The sequence below is a fragment of the Coregonus lavaretus genome, assembly GCF_964263955.1.
Source record: "Coregonus lavaretus genome assembly, chromosome: 5".
Lineage (NCBI taxonomy): Eukaryota > Metazoa > Chordata > Actinopteri > Salmoniformes > Salmonidae > Coregonus > Coregonus lavaretus.
Window position 1 is genome coordinate 74,239,663 of NC_139992.1, and position 25,729 is coordinate 74,265,391.

Genomic DNA, 25,729 nt, shown 5'->3' on the forward strand with positions numbered 1-25,729 from the left:
CATGTAGAATTGGTTTGCGCTCGGTTTGCAAATTACGGCCGGCACTCCGTTCAGAGGTGCTAAGTACTCTCGGCAAACACTACCGGTGTGTCCGTGCTTTTATATCAATAGTCTAAGGTTGCTTCCTTCCTCATCTCCTTTCTGTTGTAGTTAAGTGAGCTACTTGCAAGTATATATTTGTATTAGAAAAATTTGAATTAAACTGTTACAAAATAGGCCACATGAATTGTAGTTCAGACCAGTGAAATACAAAGCACAAAATATGTATTAAAAGTATTGAAATACCTATATCAAATACCTGTAACAGAAATACTGCTTGTCGTTGGCACTAGCTACCTGCACTACTTTAAAACATGATATTTTCGCATACCCAAAATGACTACTATCTAGAACACAAGTACGGGTATGCAAACATTGCGGTAGTTTTTAGGGACAGTAGCCTGGTCCCTGATCTACTTGTGCATAACAAAGAAATTACACAATGACCATAGGAGGTGGCTACACAGATCTGGGACCAGACTATGGCATATCTACTGCTGTTAAAGAACAGCAACAAAAGTCTGTCTAGCTTCAGCAGACACAGAGCTCAACCCTCAGAGCTCAACCCTCAACCACAACCCTAACCCTAGCATGTCCATATCCCGGTTCAACCCTAACCTCAACCACAACCCTAACCCTAACCCTAGCTTCATGTCCACATCCCGGTTCAACCCTAACCCTCAACCACAACCCTAACCGTAGCTTCATGTCCACATCCCGGTTCAACCCTTAACCACAACCCTAACCCTAGCTTCATGTCCATATCCCGGTTCAACCCTAGCCTCAACCACAACCCTAACCCTAGTTTCATGTCCACATCCCAGTTCAACCCTAACCCTAGTCTTAACCACAATCCTAACCCTAGCTTCATGTCCATATCCTGGTTCAACCCTAACCCTCAACCACAACCCTAACCCTAGCTTCATGTCCACATCCCGGTTCAACCCTAACCCTTAACCACAACCCTAACCCTAGCTTCATGTCCACATCCCGGTTCAACCCTAACCCTCAACCCTAACCCTAACCCTAGCTTCATGTCCACATCCCGGTTCAACCCTAGCCTCAACCACAACCCTAACCCTAGTTTCATGTCCACATCCCAGTTCAACCCTAACCCTAGTCTTAACCACAATCCTAACCCTAGCTTCATGTCCATATCCCGTTTCAACCCTAAACCTTAACCACAACACTAACCCTAGCTTCATGTCCATATCCCGGTTCAACCCTAACCCTTAACCACAACCCTAACCCTAGCTTCATGTCCACATCCCGGTTCAACCCTAACCCTCAACCCTAACCCTAACCCTAGCTTCATGTCCACATCCCGGTTCAACCCTAGCCTCAACCACAACCCTAACCCTAGTTTCATGTCCACATCCCAGTTCAACCCTAACCCTAGTCTTAACCACAACCCTAACCCTAGCTTCATGTCCATATCCCGGTTCAACCCTAACCCTTAACCACAACCCTAATCCTAGCTTCATGTCCACATCCCGGTTCAATCCTTAACCACAACCCTAACCCTAACCCTTAACCACAACCCTAACCCTAGCTTCGTGTCCATATCCCGATTCAACCCTAGCCTCAACCACAACCCTAACCCTAGTTTCATGTCCACATCCCAGTTCAACCCTAACCCTAGTCTTAACCACAATCCTAACCCTAGCTTCATGTCCATATCCCGGTTCAACCCTAACCCTTAACCACAACCCTAACCCTAGCTTCATGTCCACATCCCAGTTCAACCCTAACCCTAGTCTTAACCACAACACTAACCCTAGCTTCATGTCCATATCCCGGTTCAACCCTAACCCTAGCTTCATGTCCTTATCCCGGTTCAACCCTAACCCTAGCTTCATGTCCATATCCCGGTTCAACCCTAACCCTAGCGTCATGTCCATATCCCGGTTCAACCCTAACCCTTGTTTCATGTCCATATCCCGATTCAACCCTAACCCTAGCTTCATGTCCATATCCCGGTTCAACCCTAACCCTAGCCTGTCTAGCTTCTGTAGACACAGAACACTAAGAACTGGACGTGGTCTTTTTGCGTCACTATAGTCCACATGCTTCTGAGGAGCTCTCATTCGTAGAGTAACCAAATGCTCTGATTGGCTACAGGGAAGTACACTACCGTTCAAAAGTTTGGGGTAACTTAGAAATGTCCTTGTTTTCCATGAAAACATACAAGAAATGAGTATGAATAGGAAATATAGCAAAATGCATAAGAAATGTAGTCATTGACAAGGTTAGAAATAATGATTTTTAATAGAAATAATAATTGTGTCCTGCCATTTGCAGCAATTACAGCCTTGCAGACCTTTGGCGTTCTAGTTGTCAATTTGTTGAGGTAATCTGAAGAGATTTCACCCCATGCTTCCTGAAGCACCTCCCACAAGTTGGATGGCTTGATGGGCACTTCTTAAGTACCATACGGTCAAGCTGCTCCCACAACAGCTCAATAGGGTTGAGATCCGGTGACTGTGCTGGCCACTCCATTATAGACAGAATAACAGCTGACTGCTTCTTCCCTAAATACGTAGTTATTGCATAGTTTGGTGCTGTGCTTTGGGTCATTGTCCTGTTGTAGGAGGAAATTGGCTCCAATCAAGCGCCGTCCACAGGGTATGGCATGGCCTTGCAAAATGGAGTGATAGCCTTCCTTCTTCAAGATCCCTTTTACCCTGTACAAATCTCCCACTTTACCACCACCAAAGCAACCCCAGACCATCACATTGCCTCCACCATGCTTGACAGATGGCATCAAGCACTCCTCCAGCATCTTTTCATTTGGTCTGCGTCTCACAAATGTTCTTCTTTGTGATCCGAACACCTCAGACTTCAATTCGTCTGTCCATAACACTTTTTTCCAGTCTTCTTCTGTCCAGTGTCTGTGTTCTTTTGCCCATCTTAATCTTTTCTTTTTATTGTCCAGTCTGAGATATGGCTTTTTCTTTGCAACTCTGCCTAGAAGGTCAGCATCCCGGAGTCGCCTCTTCACTGTTGATGTTGAGACTGGTGTTTTGCGGGTACTATTTAATAAAGCTGCCAGTTGAGGACCTGTGAGGCGTCTGTTTCTCAAACTAGACACTCTAATGTATTTGTCCTCTTACTCAGTTGTGCACCGGGGCCTCCGACTGCTCTTTCTATTCTGGTTAGAGCCAGTTTTCACTGTTCTGTGAAGGGAGTAGTACACAGCGTTGTTCGAGATCTTCAGTTTCTTGGCAATTTCTCGCATGGAATAGCCTTCATTTCTCAGAACAAGAATAGACTGACGAGTTTCAGAAGAAAGTTATTTGTTTCTGGCCATTTTGAGCCTGTAATTGAACCCACAATTGCTGATGCTCCAGATACTAAACAAGTCTCAAGAAGGACAGTTTTATTGCTTATTTAATCAGCACAACAGTTTTCAGCTGTGCTAACATAATTGCAAAAGGGTTTTCTAATGATCAATTAGCCTTTTAAAATGATAAACTTGGATTAGCAAACACAACGTGCCATTGGAACACAGGACTGATGGTTGCTAATAATGGGCCTCTGTACGCCTATGTAGATATTCCATTAAAAATCAGCCGTTTCCAGCTACAATAGCCATTTACAACATTAACAATGTCTACACTGTATTTCAGATCAATTTGATGTTATTTTAATAGACAAAAAATTGCTTTTCTTTCTAAAACAAGGACATTTCTAAGTGACCCCAAACATTTGAATGGTAGTGTAGACATTAATCAATGTGAGTGTTAGTTCAGCCCTTCTGTCTAGTCACTCTAGTCACACTGTAGTATTATTGACATGACCTATTTCAGCCTGCCACAGCATGCCTGACATGCCACAAGCATGTGGAATGACGTAGATAGCAGTTACGAATGTGTGCTGCTGGTCACACATCCAATTTGGCAAGAGACTCCACTGCCTTATGGGCTCTAAATACAGTGTGTCTGTGTGTGTCTGTGTGTGTGAAATCACATGTTTTCAGCTGATTTTCTGCATGGAAAGGTTTCCTTTCTGGAAAGGATGTTTGTTCCTCATTTAAGATGTTGTAATGCAGCTAGACTCTGAGTTCTGACATTACCAGCAGCTCACTGGAACCCCTGTGTGACTGTGTTTCCTTAGCTACTATCTCTCTGTCTGAGATCTGCATGTACACTCACTCTGGTACCTTCTTGGCTGGTAGCCATGGTAGTGCACCTCATCAAAAGGCACTCACCCTGTATCACCGAGTGTGTGTGTGTGTTTGTTTGTGTGTATTTCCATCCCTTCCACCACGAAAATGCAACACCCCCCAGATAGTGAATTATCTCAGTACTGTACTGTACTAGCTAATGTCTTGTGGATAACTCAGGTGAGATATACAGTGGGGAGAACAAGTATTTGATACACTGCCGATTTTGCAGGTTTTCCTACTTACAAAGCATGTAGAGGTCTGTAATTTTTTTATCATAGGTACACTTCAACTGTGAGAGACGGAATCTATAACAAAAATCCAGAAAATCACATTGTATGATTTTTAAGTAATTAATTTGCATTTTATTGCATGACATAAGTATTTGATCACCTACCAACCAGTAAGAATTCCGGCTCTCACAGACCTGTTCATTTTTCTTTAAGAAGCCCTCCTGTTCTCCACTCATTACCTGTATTAACTGCACCTGTTTGAACTCGTTACCTGTATAAAAGACACCTGTCCACACACTCAATCAAACAGACTCCAACCTCTCCACAATGGCCAAGACCAGAGAGCTGTGTAAGGACATCAGGGATAAAATTGTAGACCTGCACAAGGCTGGGATGGGCTACAGGACAATAGGCAAGCAGCTTGGTGAGAAGGCAACAACTGTTGGCGCAATTATTAGAAAATGGAAGAAGTTCAAGATGACGGTCAATCACCCTCGGTCTGGGGCTCCATGCAAGATCTCACCTCGTGGGGCATCAATGATCATGAGGAAGGTGAGGGATCAGCCCAGAACTACACGGCAGGACCTGGTCAATGACCTGAAGAGAACCATTAGTAACACACTACGCTGTCATGGATTAAAATCCTGCAGCGCACGCAAGGTCCCCCTGCTCAAGCCAGCGCATGTCCAGGCCCGTCTGAAGTTTGCCAATGATCATCTGGATGATCCAGAGGAGGAATGGGAGAAGGTCATGTGGTCTGATGAGACAAAAATAAAGCTTTTTGGTCTAAACTCCACTCGCCGTGTTTGGAGGAAGAAGAAGGATGCCAACCGTGAAGCATGGAGGTGGAAACATCATTCTTTGGGGATGCTTTTCTGCAAAGGGGACAGGACGACTGCACCGTATTGAGGGGAGGATGGATGGGGCCATGTATCGCGAGATCTTGGCCAACAACCTCAATCCCTCAGTAAGAGCATTGAAGATGGGTCGTGGCTGGGTCTTCCAGCATGACAACGACCCGAAACACACAGCCAGGACAACTAAGGAGTGGCTCCGTAAGAAGCATCTAAAGGTCCTGGAGTGGCCTAGCCAGTTTCCAGACCTGAACCCAATAGAACATCTTTGGAGGGAGCTGAAAGTCTGTATTGCCCAGCGACAGCCCCGAAACCTGAAGGATCTGGAGAAGGTCTGTATGGAGGAGTGGGCCAAAATCCCTGCTGCAGTGTGTAGAAAGAGAGAGAGAGAGAGAGAGAGAGAGAGAGAGAGAGAGAGAGAGAGAGAGAGAGAGAGAGAGAGAGAGAGAGAGAGAGAGAGAGAGAGAGAGAGAGAGAGAGAGAGAGAGAGAGAGAGAGAGAGAGAGAGAGAGAGAGAGAGAGAGAGAGAGAGAGAGAGAGAGAGAGAGAGAGAGAGAGAGAGAGAGAGAGAGAGAGAGAGAGAGAGAGAGAGAGAGAGAGAGAGAGAGAGAGAGAGAGAGAGAAGACACAAACACCCTGTCTGCCAACAACAATTGAGGCAGGCTCAGAAGCAGCAGAGAATTGCCTGCGCTAACACAGCATTAATGATAGCCTTTGATTATGCTGCCTGTGAGTCCAACAGAGAACTAAGAGCAATCTACAGAAAGTTTGATATATTTTTCTGCTTGTTATACATGTACTTATGCTGAGTTCTTCGGCCCTATTATTGTATGTCCTGAGTGTGGGCCCTAAGAAGCTTTGGATAAGTAGACTGTAGATGTTGTGAACAAAATGTAATTAAAATAAATTAGGCTGAGATTGGGTTTAGCGTGCCAAGAGGAACTGTGAAACAACTTTGTAAGACAAGTGCAGTTCTAGAAAAGCATGTACAAAGAATGTCTTTCATAAAACTTGAACTTGAATAGCCAAGGTCAAGTCTTTTGACTGTTACAAAATTATATGAATTATACATTAAATGCGTTATAGTCTGAGTTTCATGAAATACTCTTTGAGAGAGTCTTTGAAAGAGTCTTTGATTTTAAAGACATTAATTTACTCTTTCAAGGAAAGTTATATTTTCTAAGGTCCTAAATCAAACACTTCAGGAATAAGGACTATAGTGCAGTATAGGACTATATGACAGTATAAGGACTATAGGACAGTATAAGGACTATAGGACAGTATAAAGACTACCTACAGGACAGTATAAGGACTACAGTATGTAGCTCAGTTGATAGAGCATGGCGTTTGCAACGCCAGTGTTGTGGGTTCAATTCCCACAGGGGGTATGAAAAAAATTAAATAATGTATGCACTAACTGTAAGTCGCTCTGGATAAGAGCGTCTGCTAAATGACTAAAATTTAAAATGTAAAATGTACAGGACAGTATAAGGACTACAGGACAGTATAAGGACTACAGGACAGTATAAGGACTACAGGACAGTATAAGGACTATAGGACAGTATAAGGACTATAGGACAGTATAAGGACTACAGGACAGTATAAGGACTACAGGACAGTATAAGGACTACAGGACAGTATAAGGACTATAGGACAGTATAAGGACTATAGGACAGTATAAGGACTATAGTACAGTATAAGGACTATAGGACTATAGTACAGTGTAAGGACTATATGACAGTATAATGACTATATGACTATAGTACAGTGTAAGGACTACAGTACAGTATAAGGACTATAGGTCCACAGCTTCATCACCATTGTCTATGTACTGTATTTCAGACACTGTCTCTCCTTCCCTCCTTCTCTCTCTTTCTCTCTCTCTCTCTCTCTAGTAGTTACTGTATATGCTTAATGGGCCTTCAGGTAGACCCATTTAACTGTCAACCTAAGTGCTTTATGCCAGTTATGTACGAGTAACACACACAGAGACACACAAACACACACTGTCCCTGTGTGCACTTGCAGTTGAATGAACTGATATGGCTTTCCTAGCCTATTTGCTAAAGCCACACGTCCATTGGAAATGGCTAGAAATCACAAATAAATGAACCCTCCACTACTCCTGACTGCATTTACAAACCTGTATGGGTTGAGAAATAATTTGAGCATGAGATTGAGATAATCTTATCTGCCTTGCTGAATGTGCAATCAGCTGCTATCTTTGATCTGTAGTGAAATATGAAGCAAGCTGGCATATCGTAATCCGCCTCCATGGGAGCTAGCTGCGGGTAGGGATTGCCTAACAGCTCCCTCTGTCAGGGAAAAGGCAGAAGATCAATGCTTATAGGGAAGGGCATTCAACATGCATAGCACTTACACAAATGACTGATGATTGGCTGAGAGAAATTGATAATAAAAAGATTGTGGGAGCTGTTTTGTTAGACTTCAATGCGGCTTTTGACTTTAATGATCATAGTATGCTGCTGGAAAAACGTACATTATATCTTATGGCTTTACACCCCCTGCTATATTGTGGATTGAGAGTTACCTGTCTAACAGAACACAGAGGGTGTTCTTTAATGGTAACCTCTCCAACATAATCCAGGTAGAATCAGGCATTCCCCAGGGAAGCTGTCTAGGCCCCTTACTTTTTTCAATCTTTGCTAATGACCTGCCACTGGCTCTGAGTAAAGCCAGTGTGTCTATGTATGAGGATGACTCACCACTATTCATGTCAGCTACTACAGCGAGTGAAATCACTGCAACACTTAACAAAGAGCTGCAGTCAGTTTCAGAATGGGTGGCAAGAAATAAATTAGTCCTAAATATTTCAAAAACTCACTAAACCCTAAACCTCAACTAAATCTTGTAATGAATAATGTGGAAGTTGATTAGATTGAACTGCTTGGAGTAACCCTGGATTGTAAACTGTTATGGTCAAAACATATTGATGCAACAGTAGCTAAGATGGGGAGAGGTCTATCCATAATAAAGTGCTGCTCTGCCTTCTTAACAACAATATCAACAAGGCCGGTCCTACAGGCCCTAGTTTTGGACTACTGCCCAGTCATGTGGTCAGGTGCCACAACAAGGGACTTAGGAAAATTACAATTGGTCCAGAACAGGGTAGCACGGCTGGCCCTTAAATGTACACGTAGAGCTGTCTGTTTAAACTACTAGCACACAGCTCAGAAACCCATGCATACCCCACAAGACATGCCACCAAGTCCAGAACAGACTATGGGAGGCGCACAGTACTACATAGAGCCATGGCTACATCGAACTCTATTCCACATCAAGTAACTCATGCAAACAGTAAAATCAGATTTAAAAAACAGATAAAAATACACCTTATGGAACAGCGAGGACTGTGAAGAGTCACACAGGTACAAACACACGCATACAAACACATATAACATACACACTATACACACACGTACACCGGGATTGTGTGTTGTAGTAGAGTAGTGGCCTGAGGGCACACACTTAATGTGTTGTGAAATCTGTTGTAAAATGTTTTTTTATTTTTATATATATAATGTCATTACTGCCGTAATTTTTGCTGGACGCCAGGAAGAGTAGCTACTGCCTTAGCAGCAGCTAATGGGGATCCATAATAAATACAAATACAAATATAAATACAAATGTGTAGTTCAGTTCAAAGGTACTTGACCAGAATGTCAGTAGAACCGAAACATTTGCAAAATATTGCTTTTTCAGATCACTATTAGTCTATAGTGATGATGATGATGATGATGCTGATGAAGATGCTGATGAATATGATGCTGTTACTGCTGATGATGATGAGGAGGAGGGTGATGATGATGAATATGAAGACTAAGATGATGATGAAGATGAATATTACGATGAGGGGGAGGAGGAGGATGATGATGATGATGAAGATGATGGCGATGATGAAGATAACTAACCCTCCCATGCATGTTGTGTCCTACAGGGAAAGTCATACCCATTCAGAGGCTCCTTCCCCCCCATGTGGAACCCGTTTGCCCTTATGGACTACAACAACCTGTGGAGGAAGATGGATGAGATGGGCAGCGAGGTAAACACACACAGAATCCTTCTCTTTCTAGAGCAGCCATCCCCTCCACATCTCAGGAACAATCCCAAACCAACCTCTACTCCCTAGTCTCTAGTCATTGATACTTCTTGATGGTCCCACCCTCATAGTGTGTTTGTGTGTTCTAGATCCCCAGAGAGGCTCCATGGAGGGCTCCCCATGCTGAGGAGTGGGACAAGATGACCATGAAGCAGCTCTTTGACAATATCTGCTGGACCAGGTACTGCACTACACCATTTTTTCACAATACACACAGGACCATTCAACCTAATGCAGCATTATTCAATAATATTACACTTTTTATAGTCATTGTGATTGAGTGATTATGTGTGTGTGTGTGTTATGTGTTGTGTGTGTGTGTGTTATGTGTTGTGTGTGTGTGTGTGTGTGTGTGTGTGTGTGTGTGTGTGTGTGTGTGTGTGTGTGTGTGTGTGCGTGCGTGTCTGTCTATGTGTGTCTGTGTGTCTGTGTGTGTACGCATGTGCATGCTCCTCCCTCTCCTCACAGTTCTGCGAGGCGGTTTGCCACGCTGTTTGTGAACGTGAACGTGACCTCTGAACCCCACGAGGTGTCAGCCCTATGGTTCCTCTGGTACGTCAAGCAGTGTGGAGGGACCATGAGGATTTTCTCCACCACCAACGGAGGACAGGTACTCTACACACCTGGCTGTCTACCTGTCTGTCTGGCAGTCTGACGGTCTGACAGTCTGGCTGGTTGCCTGGATGGCTGGCTGCCTGGCTTCCTTCCTGCCTGCTTGTCTGTTTGTCTGTCTGTCTCTCTGACCCTGTGGACTGGCTCTTCCATATCCATACAGGGTCCTACACGCTTTGATCTGAATAACCCTTTTTGGAAGACAAGTGTTCTTTGTAAGGCAAAGGGTTCTACCTAGAACCTTTAACATCCTAAGAACCATTTTTGGAAGAAAGGGTTATTTGATGATTCTTTGGAAGGCAAGAAGGATTATTTAGATGGCAATAAGGGTTCTTTGGAAGGCAAGAAGGGTTCTACATAGAACCATGTATTATATTTCCCAGCATGCTCTATTGCAGGGTGATTTTACGAATTGTTTGTTTTCTAAACTAATCCAATCTGTTAGTAGTTGGACTTATTGCACCCGTTACTGGGATGGTTGTTCCAGTTTAGATGATGAGGTAGTTAGTCTCAGTAGTCAATCTTCCCCTACCCTGGCAGTCATTCTGAATGCAGGTGATTAAGAACTCCACTTGTTGGATATCCTAACTCTGGCTGGATTCCAATGCCAATATAATGTGACGTGCAGGCCTGATGTGGCCTGTAAACCAGGAGTTTCCTAACACCACTGAGTTAGGGTAGAACTTCAAAGAAAGGTCTTATGATAAATGTAATTATTGTCATAAAGATTTAATTTTAAAGGCTAATAAGGCTGGTGGAACCATCCATAGACGGTTCTAGGCAGAACCCTCCAAAGATAAAATTGTTCTCGGTAGAACCTTTCATAGAGGGTTCTAGGAAGAACATTTAGATGTTAAAATGGTTATTGGTAAAACCCTTCATAGAGGGTTCTAGGCAGAACCCTTCATAGAGGGTTTTAGGTACAACCATATACAGGGGTTCTATGAAGAACCCTACATAGAATGAGGATAAGTTTTCCCTATGACATTTTTGGCTTGGGTTCTAGGTTTGCTGAGCTGAGCCTCTCTCACACAGGAGCCTTTGAACTGAGCTCAGCAAACTATCCTCCATGTTGGCACAAAACATTCCACAACAATAACGTTCTCATTTGGATTCTACTTAGATTGTCACTAACATGAAACCTCTGGTGCCAAAATGAGCCATTCTAAATCTTACCATTCCCTAGCCCTATAGAGCCATCCTTCAACCCCCCCCCCCCCCCCCCCCCCACCCCCCAATTAGCCTTGTTCATTCCCTGCTCCCTAATTTACAGGAACAATGGCTGTTCCTCAGAGCCCAGGGAGAACCCATTATCCTGGTTTACTTTGAAACGTTGAGTGGCTCCATTGCCTAGGTGACGGTTGAAGGGGACGTCTTGGGGTAATTAGAGGATGTTGTTGTGAGGTCATCCACTTTCATTTCCTGTTTGGTCCGCCCCCTGCTCTCTGGCTCTGAATGTTTTCATTCAGTGTGTTTCTTTTCCAGGTAGAGCAATAGAGAAACCTGTGGATGCTAAAGTTTGTCATGAGTTGATATAGCATTTGCTCTCCTTTTGAGGTCAATTGCATTTGCTCCTCTTTTGAGGTCAATTGCCATGCATGCCATGCATAGCATAGTTGCATATTCTCTGCAGATAAATTGTCCTCAGTAGAGTACTGCTATGGTATGGAGATGCACGATAAAGATCCACTATACTGTAGGTCACTGTCCCAAATCCTTCTCCATCTGTTCAACTCAAAACAACTATATGTGCACATGTGTTTTGAAACAAACAACTTTTCTTAGCTGCAGGGGAAAGTATAACATCACTTACAATCATGCAGGAATTTCCCTCTGCCATCATCAGTTTTTGACCTGCCGTGAGACCCTGTAGTTATAGCTGGCCCAATGTCACAGTGGAAGGCACACAATGTGTTTCCTATCAGAGAAAGCTGAGGGAAGTTTACACTAACCATATGGAGAGGGTCAAAGGTTACTCAGCGTTGTGTACATTGTAATGTGGCCTTGCCAAGACCCACTCTCACTTTCCAATACACCCTCCTGCCTGACTGATTTCAGTTCACTACAGTTTAAATGCATGTTGTTGTACTGTCTTCTAAGGCCAGCCTAGATCAGAGGGCCACCACCCAAATGTATAACAGTTCACCACGGAAACATCAGTCAACTGTCCCAGGGGGTCTGAGTGTCTTAGAATGAGGTCTAGGTATATTTGGGGAGGCAGAAGAAGGAACAGAATAGCTGTTTCATGTCTCATAGGGTGTAAATCTGGCACTGATGTCATTAGGATAGTTGTGCAAAAAGTTTCACACTTTCTGCATGTATTCTGACGTTAGGATTCAGCCTATAGAGAATACAAAATCTTACTTTGTAAATCTTGTCAAAAGTAGTGCACTTCAGTAAAGTAGTGCACTTCAGTAATAGTAATAGACTTTTCCTGTCTTATGTTTTTCCCCAACCCTCTGGACATTACACAAACACACACATGAGAGGCTGCAAGCAGCACAGGGTCATCTACAGAGCAGCGCCCTCTTGGAGCAGGTTTGGCCTTATTAGCGTTGCATGTATTTGATTAATATGACTGATTATACTGTATTTGCATTTCAGGAGAGAAAGTTTGTGGGCGGTTCCAGCCAGATCAGTGAGTGTATGGCCAAGGAGCTGGGTGAGCGAGTCAAGATGGAGTCTCCCATCTACAGGATCGACCAGACAGGGGACATGGTCGAGGTCGAGACTCTCAACAAGGAAACATACAAGGTGACTGAGAGAGCAACCATCACCTATCCATCAACCTATGGATGATGTCGTCAGCCCACACTGTAAAAAAACGTAACTTGTTTTAACTTACTGGCACCCAGTTAGTTACCTTTAAGTTACTGTAAAAAAAAAAATACCAGTATGTTACTGTAAATTCCCAAGAAACATTGGTTTAACCTTTTTTTTTCTTCAGTAACTTACAGGTAACTAGTTGCTGTAAGTTAGCATAAAAACAAGTTACGGTTATAAAGTGCACATTCCACTGTGTTGTAGCCTACTGCTGCCATCTAGAGCTTGAATGTCCATAATACATGATACCTCATAAGGCCCATGTTGTGAATTCCTGGAACATTCTAGGAATCCTTCATTCATCCATACAACTCTGTACTTACAGGGCCCCTTAGTTTGTGTGTGTGTGCGTGCGTGCCTTTGTGCTGTGCATGCCTGCATGCGTGTGTTTGTGTGCGTTTGTGTGTGTGTGGGCGGGCGGCGGGAGTTCATGTGTGTGTGTGTGTGTGTGTCTGTGTGTGTGTAAGCCAGAGGACATTGTTGTCAGTAAGCTGGTCTTCATCGCTCTGTCCAGGCCACATCCTCTTTCCCTGTTAAAACCCATTAAGCAGCAGTGCCCTAGAGCTGCTTAGCCACCCAGGGAGGACTGGGGAGGTATACACTACACACTACATACTACACACTACACACCACATAGGCCTCAACTCTTCTCTGGTGTGTTTTGTTTCTCCCAGGCCAAGTATGTGATTGTGGCGACCCCCCCTGGTCTGAACCTGAAGATGCACTTTAACCCCGAGCTGCCCCCCCTCAGAAACCAGCTGATCCACAGGGTCCCCATGGGCTCTGTCATCAAGTGTATGGTCTACTACAGAGATAACTTCTGGAGGAAGAAAGGTAAGGAGGGAGGGAGGGAGGGAGGGTCCATGGGCTCTGTCATCAAGTGTATGGTCTACTACAGAGATAACTTGGAGAAATAAATGAAGGACTAAGTGATAGATCTCCTCTCTTCCTTTCCTCCTTATCCCTGTCTATTGATCCCTTCTCTCTCCTCTCTTCCTGTCCTCCTTCTCTCTTGTATCTCTCGCCTCCCCCTCTCACAGGGTACTGTGGCACTATGGTGATCGAGGAGGAAGAGGCCCCCATCAGCCTTACTCTGGACGACACAAAGCCTGATGGGACTGTACCCGCCATTATGGGGTAAACACAGTGCTTTAGTTTCCTGCATCCCAATATGATTACCCATAGAGAACGAGAAAGTGTGGTAATAACTGTATTTCTCCTGTTCCTCTGCAACAGCTTCATCCTGGCCCGCAAGTGTAGGAAGCTATGTGGACTGACCAGAGAGGAGAGGTAAACTGTCTGACTGTTTATCATGTTCAGTACCTACAGTGTGTTTTACTTCACTTTCTCATGTGTATACTTTGCTAGCAGGAATGCTCATGTGTACTAGCATTAAGAGTTTAACGCTATCCCTTTCTTAACCCTTAAAAATTGTTTTTGTCCCCTGTAGGAAGAAGAGGATCTGTGAGATCTACTCCAGAGTGCTGGGCTCAGAGGAAGCTCTGCATGTGAGTGGAACCATTACTACTACTACTACTACTACTACTACTACTACTACTACTACTACTACTACTACTACTACTACTACTACAAGCTAGTAGTACTACTATTCTATGAAAACATAGCACCATACTGTAGTTAGAAGTAGAATTGTGAATTGGAATGTGCCTGTGAGATCTACTCTAGACTGCTGGGCTCAGAGAAGGCTCCATCTCAATTTAGAATTTGGCCTTCACTGCTCTGAGGGAGCAGACATGTTTGATCCATTACTGCAGATTAAAGCTAGAAACAATAACAAATTGAACACCCCGCCACTGTTTTGCTAAAAAGCTAAGGGATGGGGCTGGAGAAATATAACCACTCTCAAATTTATAGACAGCTATGGATGCAAGCACTGACCATCAATTATAGTTTTAACCATGTTTTGAGGCTATACAGTGTTTGTTTATATTTACTTTGTTTACAAACAGTGGCGTAAAACAAAGCTCATATTTTGGGTTCTGATGGGGTACAACATTAAAACATGACTATGCCATTAGAGATAAGATCAGTCAGCACCTAAAATCAGCACAGGTAATTAGCACACACACACACTGTGACACAGCTCATGAGGCATTTATACATTTATTCTTAAAAAATCAATGGGTATTCATCATTAATTTATAAGTCTAAAAATGGATGTACCAACTAAGGATTGTAGCTTTAAGTTTGATATGAGTACTAACCCCCAATCCTCTCTCTCCCAGCCTGTGCACTATGAGGAGAAGAACTGGTGTGAGGAGGAGTATTCTGGAGGCTGCTACACTGCTTACTTCCCCCCTGGTATACTCACCCAGTACGGCAAGTAAGTAACAGACACGCACACACACAGGCATACAGACACACACACACACACACACACACATAAACACACACACACACACACACACACACACACACACACACACACACACACACACACACTGTGATGCTATCTAACCTTTATATAACCTTTATACCTCCCCTCCTCCTTCTCTCCTTCCTCTCCCACTTCTCCTCCCTCCTTCTCTCTTTAGGGTTCTCAGGGAGCCAGTAGGCAGACTGTACTTTGCAGGCACAGAGACAGCTACTGAATGGAGTGGCTACATGGAGGGGGCTGTACAGGCAGGGGAGAGGGCCGCAAGAGAGGTGAGAGCCTTCACAATACAATAATACACTCCCCAACACTCTTAGAAAGAAGGGTTCCAGAAGGGTTCTTCGGCTGTCCCCTTAGGAGAACCCTTTTTGGTTCCAGGGAGAACCCTTTTGGGTTCCATGTTGAACCCTCTGTGGAAAGGGTCCTACATGGAACCCAAACGGGTTTTACCTGGAACCAAAAAGGGTTCTTCAAAGGGTTCTTCTATGGGGACAGCTGAATAACCCTTTTAGGTTCTAGATAGCTCATTTTCTTCTAAGTGTACATATTTATTTGGACAGTGAAGCTACAACTTTTAATTTGACTCTATACACTTAACATTTTGGATTTGAGATCAAATGTTTTATATGAGGTAACAGTATAGAATGTCACCTTTTATTTCAGGGTACTTTCATACAGTACATATCTGTTTTACCGTTTAGAAATGAATGCAATTTGTATCTAGTCCCCCCATTTTAAGATGTCATAAGTATTTGGACAAATTCACTTATAGTCTACTATATTTAGTCAAAAGTTTAGTATTTGGTCCCATATTTAAAAAGATATTGGACCAAATACTAAACTTTTGACTAAATATAGTAGACTATACATTTCTAGCACACAAGCCTGTGACTCTACAAACTTGTTGGATGTATTTGCAGTTTGTTTTGGTTGTGTTTTTGTATTATGTTGTGCCCAATAGAAATGAATGGTACATAATGTATTGTGTCATTTTGAAGTCACTTTTATTGTAAATAAGAAAATAATATGTTTCTGAACACTTCTGCATTAATGTGAATGCTACCATGATTCCGGATAGTCATGAATGAATCGTGAATAATGATGAGTGAGAAAGTTACAGACGCACAAAGATCATGCCCCCAAAACATGCTAATCTCTCACCATTACTAATAACAGGGGAGGTTAGTAGGTAGGCTTGTGGGTAGGAGCGTTGGGCCGGTAACCGAAAGGTTGCTGAATCAAATCCCAGAGCTTCCAAGGTAAAAATATGTTGTCCTGCCCCTGAGCAAGGCAGTTAACCCACTGTTCCCTGGGCGCTGAAGACATGATAAGGCAGCCCTCTGCACCTCTCTGATTGAGTTAAATGTGTATTCCCCCTTCAATTTTGGGGGGGGGGGGGGGGGTATGATATTTATGCCTCTGTAACCTAACGTAGCAGGCGTAAAATAAATGCCTGAGCAGCGTTTTTTTATTCTGGTCCTGACAAGAGAAAACTGTCGGGGGAGGTTCTCTTCTGCACTGTTCAACCAATCCAGTAAATGTGGAGGAGGAGTTAAGATGGAGTGTCGCCTTATTAATGCAGAAATACTGGTAAACGTCCAAAAGCAAAAGTCCGTCACAGGCTCTCTTCCATTTCCCCTGAAAACCAGATGCATCCAGTTGTGGCCGACTCCGCTGAAGGTGATGCCTCTGTAACGTTGTTAAGATAATTTATTAACTAACTATTTCAGTGTCTCTGTGCGCCTCCCAAAAGGTTGTAAGGCTTTTAGATCAAGAAACGGACAGAGATCCCAGTCTGCAATAGCCAGGTGGTCTTTATTCAGAGAACTCTGCCTGGAGAATTCTGTTATCACAATTTCAGAGTCCATCTTTTATACACACATGTCATACAAAAATCCCACCCCGCTTTAGGTGGGCTGTATTTTTCCACTGGAAAACTGCTCTCCTGACCATCAGGTCACACACACACACATACATACACACACACATACAAACACACACACACACACACACACACATGTTCTTATCATAGTCTACTCCTTGCTCGGGCAGGCTGCATTCCTTAGTTATCGCCGTCCTCTCAATATCCTGCAACATATTTCATACTCTCTTCCAAGCCTAACGGTTTCTCTCCTCCCTAAATTGGGAGGCCTCTTTATCTTGGTTTCTCAGTTGTCTGTAGACAGTTCTCCTTGTCCTTTGTTGTCTGGTCTAACTCCTACTCGCATTGCTAAATAGTAACACAATGTCATAATCTTTACTGGTCCTACACTCACACATTCTAACACATTTCACACAGTTTCAGCGTGTAATAATTAGTCATTAATAATTAGTTTAACTGAGGGTGTGACATTTTAGTCATATCTTACTCACACATTTCTTTATCAAACGTTCTCACTCATCATTATTCACGATTCATTCATGATTATACGTAATCATGGTAGCATCCACATTAATGTAGAAGTATTCCGAAACATATTCTTATCTACAATAAAACTTACTCCAAAATGGCACAATACATTATTCATCATTCATTTCTATTGGGCACAAAATAATCTGAAACCCAACCAAAACAAACTGCAAATGCATCCAACAACTTTGTAGAGTCACAAGCTTGATGTAGTCATTGCGTGCTAGGAATATGGGACCAAATACTAAACTTTTGACTAAATGTCATAGATATATAAAGTGCTTTCATTTCTAAATGGTAAAACAGATACAGTGCCTTCGGAAAGTATTCAGACCCCTTACAGCCTTATTCGAAAATGTATCAAATTGTTTTTTCCCCTCATGAATCTACACACAATACTCCATAATGACAAAACTTTTTTTGTGTGTGCTGATTTATAAAAAATACAAAACTGAAATATAACATTTACATAAGTATTCAGACCCTTTACTCAGTACTTTGTTGAAGCACCTTTGGCAGCGGTTACAGCATCGTCTTCTTGGGTATGACACTATAAGCTTGGAATACCTGTATTTGGGGAGTTTCTCCCATTCTTCTATGCAGATCCTCTCAAGCTCTGTCAGGTTGGATGGGGAGCGTTTCTGCACAGCTATTTTCAGGTCTCTCTAGAGATGTTCGATCGGGTTCAAGTCCCGAAGCCACTCCTGCGTTGTCTTGGCTGTGTGCTTAGGGTTGTTGTCCTGTTGGAAGGTGAACCTTCGCCCCAGTCTGAGGTCCTGAGCACTCTGGAGCAGGTTTTCATCAAGGATCTCTCTGTACTTTGCTTCGTTCATCTTTCCCTCGATCCTGACTAGACTCCCAGTCCCTGCCGCTGAAAAACATCCCCACAGCATGATGCGTCCAGACGTGACGCTTGGAATTCAGGCCAAAGAGTTCAATCTTGGTTTCATCAGACCAGAGAATCTTGTTTCTCATGGTCTGAGAGTCTTTAGGTGCATTTTGGCAAACTCCAAGCGGGCTGTCATGTGCCTTTTACTGAGGACTGGCTTCTGTCTGGCCACTCTACCATAAAGGCCTGATTGGTGGAGTGCTGCAGAGATGGTTGTTCTTCTGGAAGGTTCTCCCATCTCCACAGAGGAACTTTAGAGATCTGTCAGTGAGCATCTGGTTCTTGGTCACCTCCCTGACCAAGGCCCTTCTCCCCCGATTGCTCAGTTTGGCCGGGCGGCCAGCTCTAGGAAGAGTCTTGGTGGTTCCAAACTTCTTCCATTGAAGAATGATGGAGGCCACTGTGTTCTTGGGGACCTTCAATGCTGCAGACATTTTTTGGTACCCTTCCCCAGATCTGTGCCTCGACACAATGCTGTCTCGGAGCTCTACGGACAATTCCTTCAACCTCATGGCTTGGGTTTTGCTCTGACATGCACTGTCAACTGTGGGACCTTATGTGTGCCTTTCCAAATCATATCCAATCAATTGAATTTACCACAGGTGGACTCCAATCAAGTTGTAGAAACATTTCAAGGATGATCAATGGAAACAGGATGCACCTGAGTTCAATTTTGAGTCTCATAGCAAAGTGTCTGAATACTTATGTAAATAAGGTATTTCTGTTTTTACAAACATTTATAAAAACCAGTTTTTGCTTTGTCATTATGGGGTATTGTGTGTAGATTGCTGAGATTTTTTATTTATTTAATCAATTTTTGAATAAGGCTGTAACGTAACAAAATGTGGGAATAGTCAAGGGGTCTGAATACTAGCCTCAAATAAAAGGTGACATTCTGTACATTAGCCTCATATAAAACATTTCAAATCAAATCCAATTGTATTGGTCACATACAAATTTTTTAGCAGATGTGATTGCAATTGTAGCGAAATGATTGTGTTCCTAGCTCCAACAGTGCAGTAGTATCTAACAATTCACAACAATACACGCAATCTAAATGTAAAATAATAGAATTAAGAAGTATATAAATATTAGGAGTGACATTGACTAAAGTACAGTAGAATAGAGTACAGTATATACATATGAGATGAGTAAAGCAGTATGTAAACATTATTAAAGTGACTAGTGTTCCATTATTAAAGTGGCCAGTGATTCCATGTCTGTACAGTGGGGAGAACAAGTATTTGATACACTACCGATTTTGCAGGTTTTCCTACTTACAAAGCATGTAGAGGTCTGTAATTTTTATCATAGGTACACTTCAACTGTGAGAGACGGAATCTAAAACAAAATCCAGAAAATCACATTGTATGATTTTTAAGTAATTAATTTGCATTTTATTGCATGACATAAGTATTTGATCACCTACCAACCAGTAAGAATTCTGGCTCTCACAGACCTGTTCGTTTTTCTTTAAGAAGCCCTCCTGTTCTCCACTCATTACCTGTATTAACTGCACCTGTTTGAACTCGTTACCTGTATAAAAGACACCTGTCCACACACTCAATCAAACAGACTCCAACCTCTCCACAATGGCCAAGACCAGAGAGCTGTGTAAGGACATCAGGGATACAATTGTAGACCTGCACAAGGCTGGGATGGGCTACAGGACAATAGGCAAGCAGCTTGGTGAGAAGGCAACAACTGTTGGCACAATTATTAGAAAATGGAAGAAGTTCAAGATGACGGTCAATCACCCTCGGTCTGCGGCTCCATGCAAGATCTCACCTTGTGGGGCATCAATGATCATGAGGAAGGTGAGGGATCAGGCCAGAACTACACAGCAGGACCTGGTCAATGACCTGAAGAGAGCTGGGACCACAGTCTCAAAGAAAACCATTAGTAACACACTACGCCGTCATGGATTAAAATCCTGCAGGATCTGGAGAAGGTTTGTATGGAGGAGTGGGTCAAAATCCCTGCTGCAGTGTGTGCAAACCTGGTCAAGACCTACAGGAAACGTATGATCTCTGTAATTGCAAACAAAGGTTTCTGTACCAAATATTAAGTTCTGCTTTTCTGATGTATCAAATACTTATGTCATGCAATAAAATGCAAATTATTTACTTAAAAATCATACAATGTGATTTTCTGGATTTTTGTTTTAGATTCCGTCTCTCACAGTTGAAGTGTACCTATGATAAAATTACAGACCTCTACATGCTTTGTAAGTAGGAAAACCTGCAAAATCGGCAGTGTATCAAATACTTGTTCTCCCCACTGTATATAGGGCAGCAGCCTCTAAGGTGCAGGGTTGAGTAACCGGGTGGTAGCCGGCTAGTGATAGCTATTTAACAGTGATGGCCTTGAGATAGAAGCTGTTTTTCAGTCTCTCGGTCCCAGCTTTGATGCACCTGTACTGACCTCGCCTTCTGGATGATAGCATGGTGAACAGGCCGTGGCTCAGGTGGTTGATGTCCTTGATGATCTTTTTGGCCTTCCTGTGACATCGGGTGCTGTAGGTGTCCTGGAGGGCAAGCAGTGTGCCCCCGGTGACGCGTTGGGCAGACCGCACCACCCTCTGGAGAGCCCTGCAGTTGCGGGCGGTGCAGTTGACATACCAGGCGGTGATACAGCCCGACAGGATGCTCTCAATTGTGCATCTGTAAAAGTTTGTGAGGGTCTTAGGGGCCAAGCCGAATACAGATAGGGAGAGATTGAATACGTCCGTAAACACTCCAGCCAGCTGGTCTGCGCATGCTCCGAGGACGCGGCTAGGGATGCCGTCTGGACCGGCAGCCTTGCGAGGGTTAACATGCTTAAATGTTATCCTCAAAGCGGGCGAAGAAGGTGTTTAGCTTGTCCGGGAGCAAGACGTCGGTGTCCGTGACGTGGCTGGTGTTCCCTTTGTAATCCGTGATTGTCTGTAAACCCTGCCACATACGTCTTGTGTCTGAGCCGTTGAATTGTGACTCCACTTTGTCTCTGTACTGACATTTTGCCTGTTTGATTGCCTTACGGAGGGAATAACTACACTGTTTGTATTCATCCATATTCCCAGTCACCTTGCCATGGTTAAATGCGGTGGTTCGCGCTTTCAGTTTTGCTTGAATGCTGCCATCTATCCACGGTTTCTGGTTTGTGTAGGTTTTAATAGTCACAGTGGGAACAACATCCCCTATACACTTCCTGATTAACTCTGTCACTGTGTCCGTGTATACGTCAATGTTATTCTCAGAGGCTACCCGGAACATATCCCAGTCCGCGTGATCAAAACAATCTTGAAGCATGGATTCCGATTGGTCAGACCAGCATTGAATATACCTTAGCACGGGTACTTCCTGATTGAGTTTCTGCCTATAGGAAGGGAGGAGCAAAATGGAGTCGTGATCTGATTTGCCAAAGGGAGGGCGGGAGAGGGCCTTGTAGGCATTTCGAAAGGGGGAGTAGCAGTGGTCGGTGTTTTACCAGCGCGTGTACTATAGTCAATGTGTTGATAGAACTTTGGTAGCGTTTTCCTCAAATTTGCTTTGTTAAAATCCCCAGCTACAATAAATGCAGCCTCAGGATATGTGGTTTCCAGTTTGCATAAAGTCCAGTGTAGTTCCTTGAGGGCTGTCGTGGTATCGGCTTGAGGGGGAATATACACGGCTGTCACTATAACCGAAAAGAATTATCTTGGGAGGTAATACGGTTGGCATTTGATTGTGAGGTATTCTAGGTCGGGTGAACAAAAGGACTTGAGTTTCTGTATGTTATCACTATCACACCATGAGTAGTTAATCATGAAACATACACCACTGCCCTTCTTCTTCCCGGAGAATTCTTTATTCCTGTCTGCGCAATGTACTGAGAACCAAGCTGGCTGTATGGACGGGGACAGTATATCCCGAGAGAGCCATGATTCGATGAAACAGAGTAAGTTACAGGAGATCCTTGCCCTGAGCTCGTCTACTTTATTGTCCAGAGACTGAACATTAGCGAGTAATATACTCGGAAGCAGTGGATGGTGTGCATGCCTCCTGAGTCGGACTAGAAGTCCACTCCGAATACCTCTTCTTCAAGGCGGAGTCTTGGAGCAGCCTCTGGGATAAGTTCAATTGCCCTAGGGGGTACGAACAAAGGATCCAATTCGGGAAAGTCGTATTCCTGGTCATAATGCTGGTGAGTTACTGCCGCTCTGATATCCAAAAGTTATTTCCGGCTGTATGTAATAACACAAAAAACGTTCTGGGCTAATAATGTAAGAAATAACACACAAAAAAATGATATACTGCAAAGTTGCTTAGGAGCTAGAAGCAGAGCTTCCATGTCTGCCGGCGCCATCTTACTACTTTATCTCAAATCCCAAATGCTGGTGTATATAGCGATATTAAAAGGTTTAGCATCACTGTCCAAATAAATAAATAAATAATTATTACATATACCCAAATAAAAATAAAAATGTAAATAAATGACAAAGAAATTGTGGTACACATGGTCTTGTGTATTGTTTTTGTATTGTAAAGGAATTAATTGTTGTTCCAGGTCATGTGTGTGATGGGCAGGATTCCTCAGAGTCAGATCTGGCAAACAGAGCCTGAGTCAGTGGTAAGGATTGAATGCAACCCAAAACATTGGATATTTTATGTCACATACAAACCTCAGTTAAATCTAAATGTAAAGTATCTAAAGGACATTAGTGAATGTAGACCTACCTAAGTGCCCCTATAACTCTAACTCTAACTAACTGATGAACCCTCTCTCTCTCTCTCTCTCTCTCTTTCGCTCTCTCGCTCTCTCGCTCTCTCTCTCTCTCTCTCTCTCTCTCTCTCTCTCTCTCTCTCTCTCTCTCTCTCTCTCTCTCTCTCTCACTCACTCACTCACTCACTCACTCACTCACTCACTCACTCACTCACTCACTCACTCACTCACTCACTCACTCACTCACTCTCTGTCTCTCTCTCACACAGGAAGTCCCAGCACTCCCATTCGTTACCACCTTCTGGGAGCGGAACCTTCCGTCGGTGGGTGGGTTCATCAACTTCCTGGGCATAGCCTCTGTCCTGTCTGTTGCCACGGCAGCAGGACTTTTGGCCTATAAGAAGGGGCTTCTCACCCGGAGCTAAACCTAAACCCCTCCCAACTCCCTCATCCTTCTCTCCTGCATCTCTACAGAGCAATTCTCCAATGGCACCCTATTCCCTTTACAGTGCACTTCTTTTGACCAGAGCTAGAGTAGTGCACTACTTTTGACCACATATGGCTCTGGTCTAAAGTAATGCACTATATAGGGAACAGGGTGTGTGTCATAGGCCTTGGTAAAGACTGTTCAACTCTGTCATTCGCTACTGTACCATCGCCCCCATCCATTGTTCTAAAACGAGTGTAAACAGTCTCCCAACAGACCATCTCTCAAGACCAACTCACGCTAATGTTGTCTGTTCTGCTAAGATTTGTGTCTTTGACACCTTAGAATTGTGGCCCTGTGTAGCTCAGTTGGTAGAGCATGGCGCTTGCAACGCCAGGGTTGTGGGTTCGTTTCCCACGGGGGGCCAGTATGAAAAAAAAATATTGATGGAAGATATGAGTGGATAGAGTGAGAGGAAGAGAGAGCGAGAGAGAGAGAGATAGGGCAAAATAAACCAAAATAATTCTGAGATTCAGACTCTCAAACCAATGAAGGATGACAACTAAATCAGAGTTATTGAAAAAGAAAACAGTAGCTTTCCCAATGACCGTTATCTTTCCAGAAATTGCCAATAAATTCATAAATCTGCGTTGACTGTTTGAGAATAGTCAAAACTAATTTCTCTGTGTGTGTGTGTTAATTACCGCTGCTGATTTTAGGTGCTGACTGATCTGATCTCTGATGGCATAGAAGCTGTAACCAGCTCTAAGATGACATTTAGTAACGTTATAATAACAGTTTAGTAACCTCATAATAGTGTCCGAATACCTGTGTTATTAATGTAACCAGAATCCTGCATCTAGAGATGTTGTGTCTCCACCAAGCTGCTCTTAATAGTCATGGTATGCCTTGTATAGAGAATGGAAGTATTTGAATGTATTTCCTCCACATTACATGATTTCTGTCATTGTTGTTTCCATTCTTATCTCTTATGAGTATATTTGAAATATCATGCATTTCATTTTATATTTGCCATAGTTTACAATGAGGCTCGATCCTCGATGATAATCATAAACTGTATGTTGAAGATGCCCATTATACTTTGAAGTCATTTTAGAGACTATCCTTTTATTGTCTGGGTCTTAACCATTTTTAAGAATACCGAACTAAACAAAATACTAAGAATATTACTACAGTACTACAAAAATATGATATCTGGCCTCCCGAGTGGCGCAGTGGTCTAAGGCACTGCATCGCAGTGCTTGAGGAGTCACTACAGACCCGGGTTCGATCCTAGCGTCGTCTGGGTTAGGGGAGGGTTTGGTTGGCCGGGATGTGCTTGTCACATCGCGCTCTAGCGACTCCTGTGGTGGGCCGGGCGCATGCACACTGACACGGTCCGCAGTTGTATGGTGCGATTGTATGGTGTAGGGTGGGTTAAGCGAGCAGTGCGGCTTGGCAGGGTTGTGTTTCGGCAGACGCATGGCTCTTGACCTTCGCCTCTACTGAGTCCGTACGGGAGTTGCAGCTATGGGACAAGACTGTAACTACCAATTAGGGAGAAAAAGGGGTAAAAAGCCAAAACAAATAATAAAATGATATCAAAGGGTAGAGCTCCATCCATTATTTCACACAGCCTAACCCTGTGTGTTTGTGCGTGAGTACACTTCTTGTGTGTCTGTCCCTGCATGCATTCTTGTGTGTGTAATTATGGAAATACCTTATTTGTAACCATTCTATTTTAATGCTCTCGTTGCTACATGTTGAGATGCTGTATTAGATTTATCACAGAAATATGTATGGAGCTGGCTAACCATTAGCCAGTTAAATAAACACTGCCGATATTTAACCTTATGGTATTGGTTCTCCCATGTATGTCTGCTGAGGCCAGAGCATTGAGTTTCCTTCTAGCTATAGCAAATTTGACCATGATACTGAATAAATACAGTTTCACAGTATTTTCAGCAGATATAGAGCTTTTCATCCCCCAAAAAATATGTATTGAAAAGATTTCTATCCAATAAGATATATCCCTCTATTGAGTTAGTTCGTTTTTACAAAACAACAGTGGAAGACAAA

General features: G+C 43.3%; 1 protein-coding gene across 1 annotated transcript in view; it reads left to right on the forward strand.

Annotated features, from left to right (window-relative positions):
- Window positions 1–24,328, forward strand: part of mao (monoamine oxidase) — a 66,107-nt gene extending 41,779 nt beyond the window's left edge. The window contains exons 4-15 of the mRNA XM_084161333.1: window positions 9,250–9,354; window positions 9,501–9,592; window positions 9,880–10,021; window positions 12,628–12,777; window positions 13,521–13,680; window positions 13,887–13,983; window positions 14,083–14,136; window positions 14,297–14,354; window positions 15,093–15,190; window positions 15,402–15,513; window positions 23,068–23,130; window positions 23,493–24,328. Coding sequence (XP_084017459.1) covers window positions 9,250–9,354; window positions 9,501–9,592; window positions 9,880–10,021; window positions 12,628–12,777; window positions 13,521–13,680; window positions 13,887–13,983; window positions 14,083–14,136; window positions 14,297–14,354; window positions 15,093–15,190; window positions 15,402–15,513; window positions 23,068–23,130; window positions 23,493–23,648 — 1,287 coding nt within the window. The 3' untranslated portion in view covers window positions 23,649–24,328. The remainder of the gene's footprint in view (window positions 1–9,249; window positions 9,355–9,500; window positions 9,593–9,879; window positions 10,022–12,627; window positions 12,778–13,520; window positions 13,681–13,886; window positions 13,984–14,082; window positions 14,137–14,296; window positions 14,355–15,092; window positions 15,191–15,401; window positions 15,514–23,067; window positions 23,131–23,492) is intronic.
- Window positions 24,329–25,729: the final 1,401 nt, after the last annotated feature.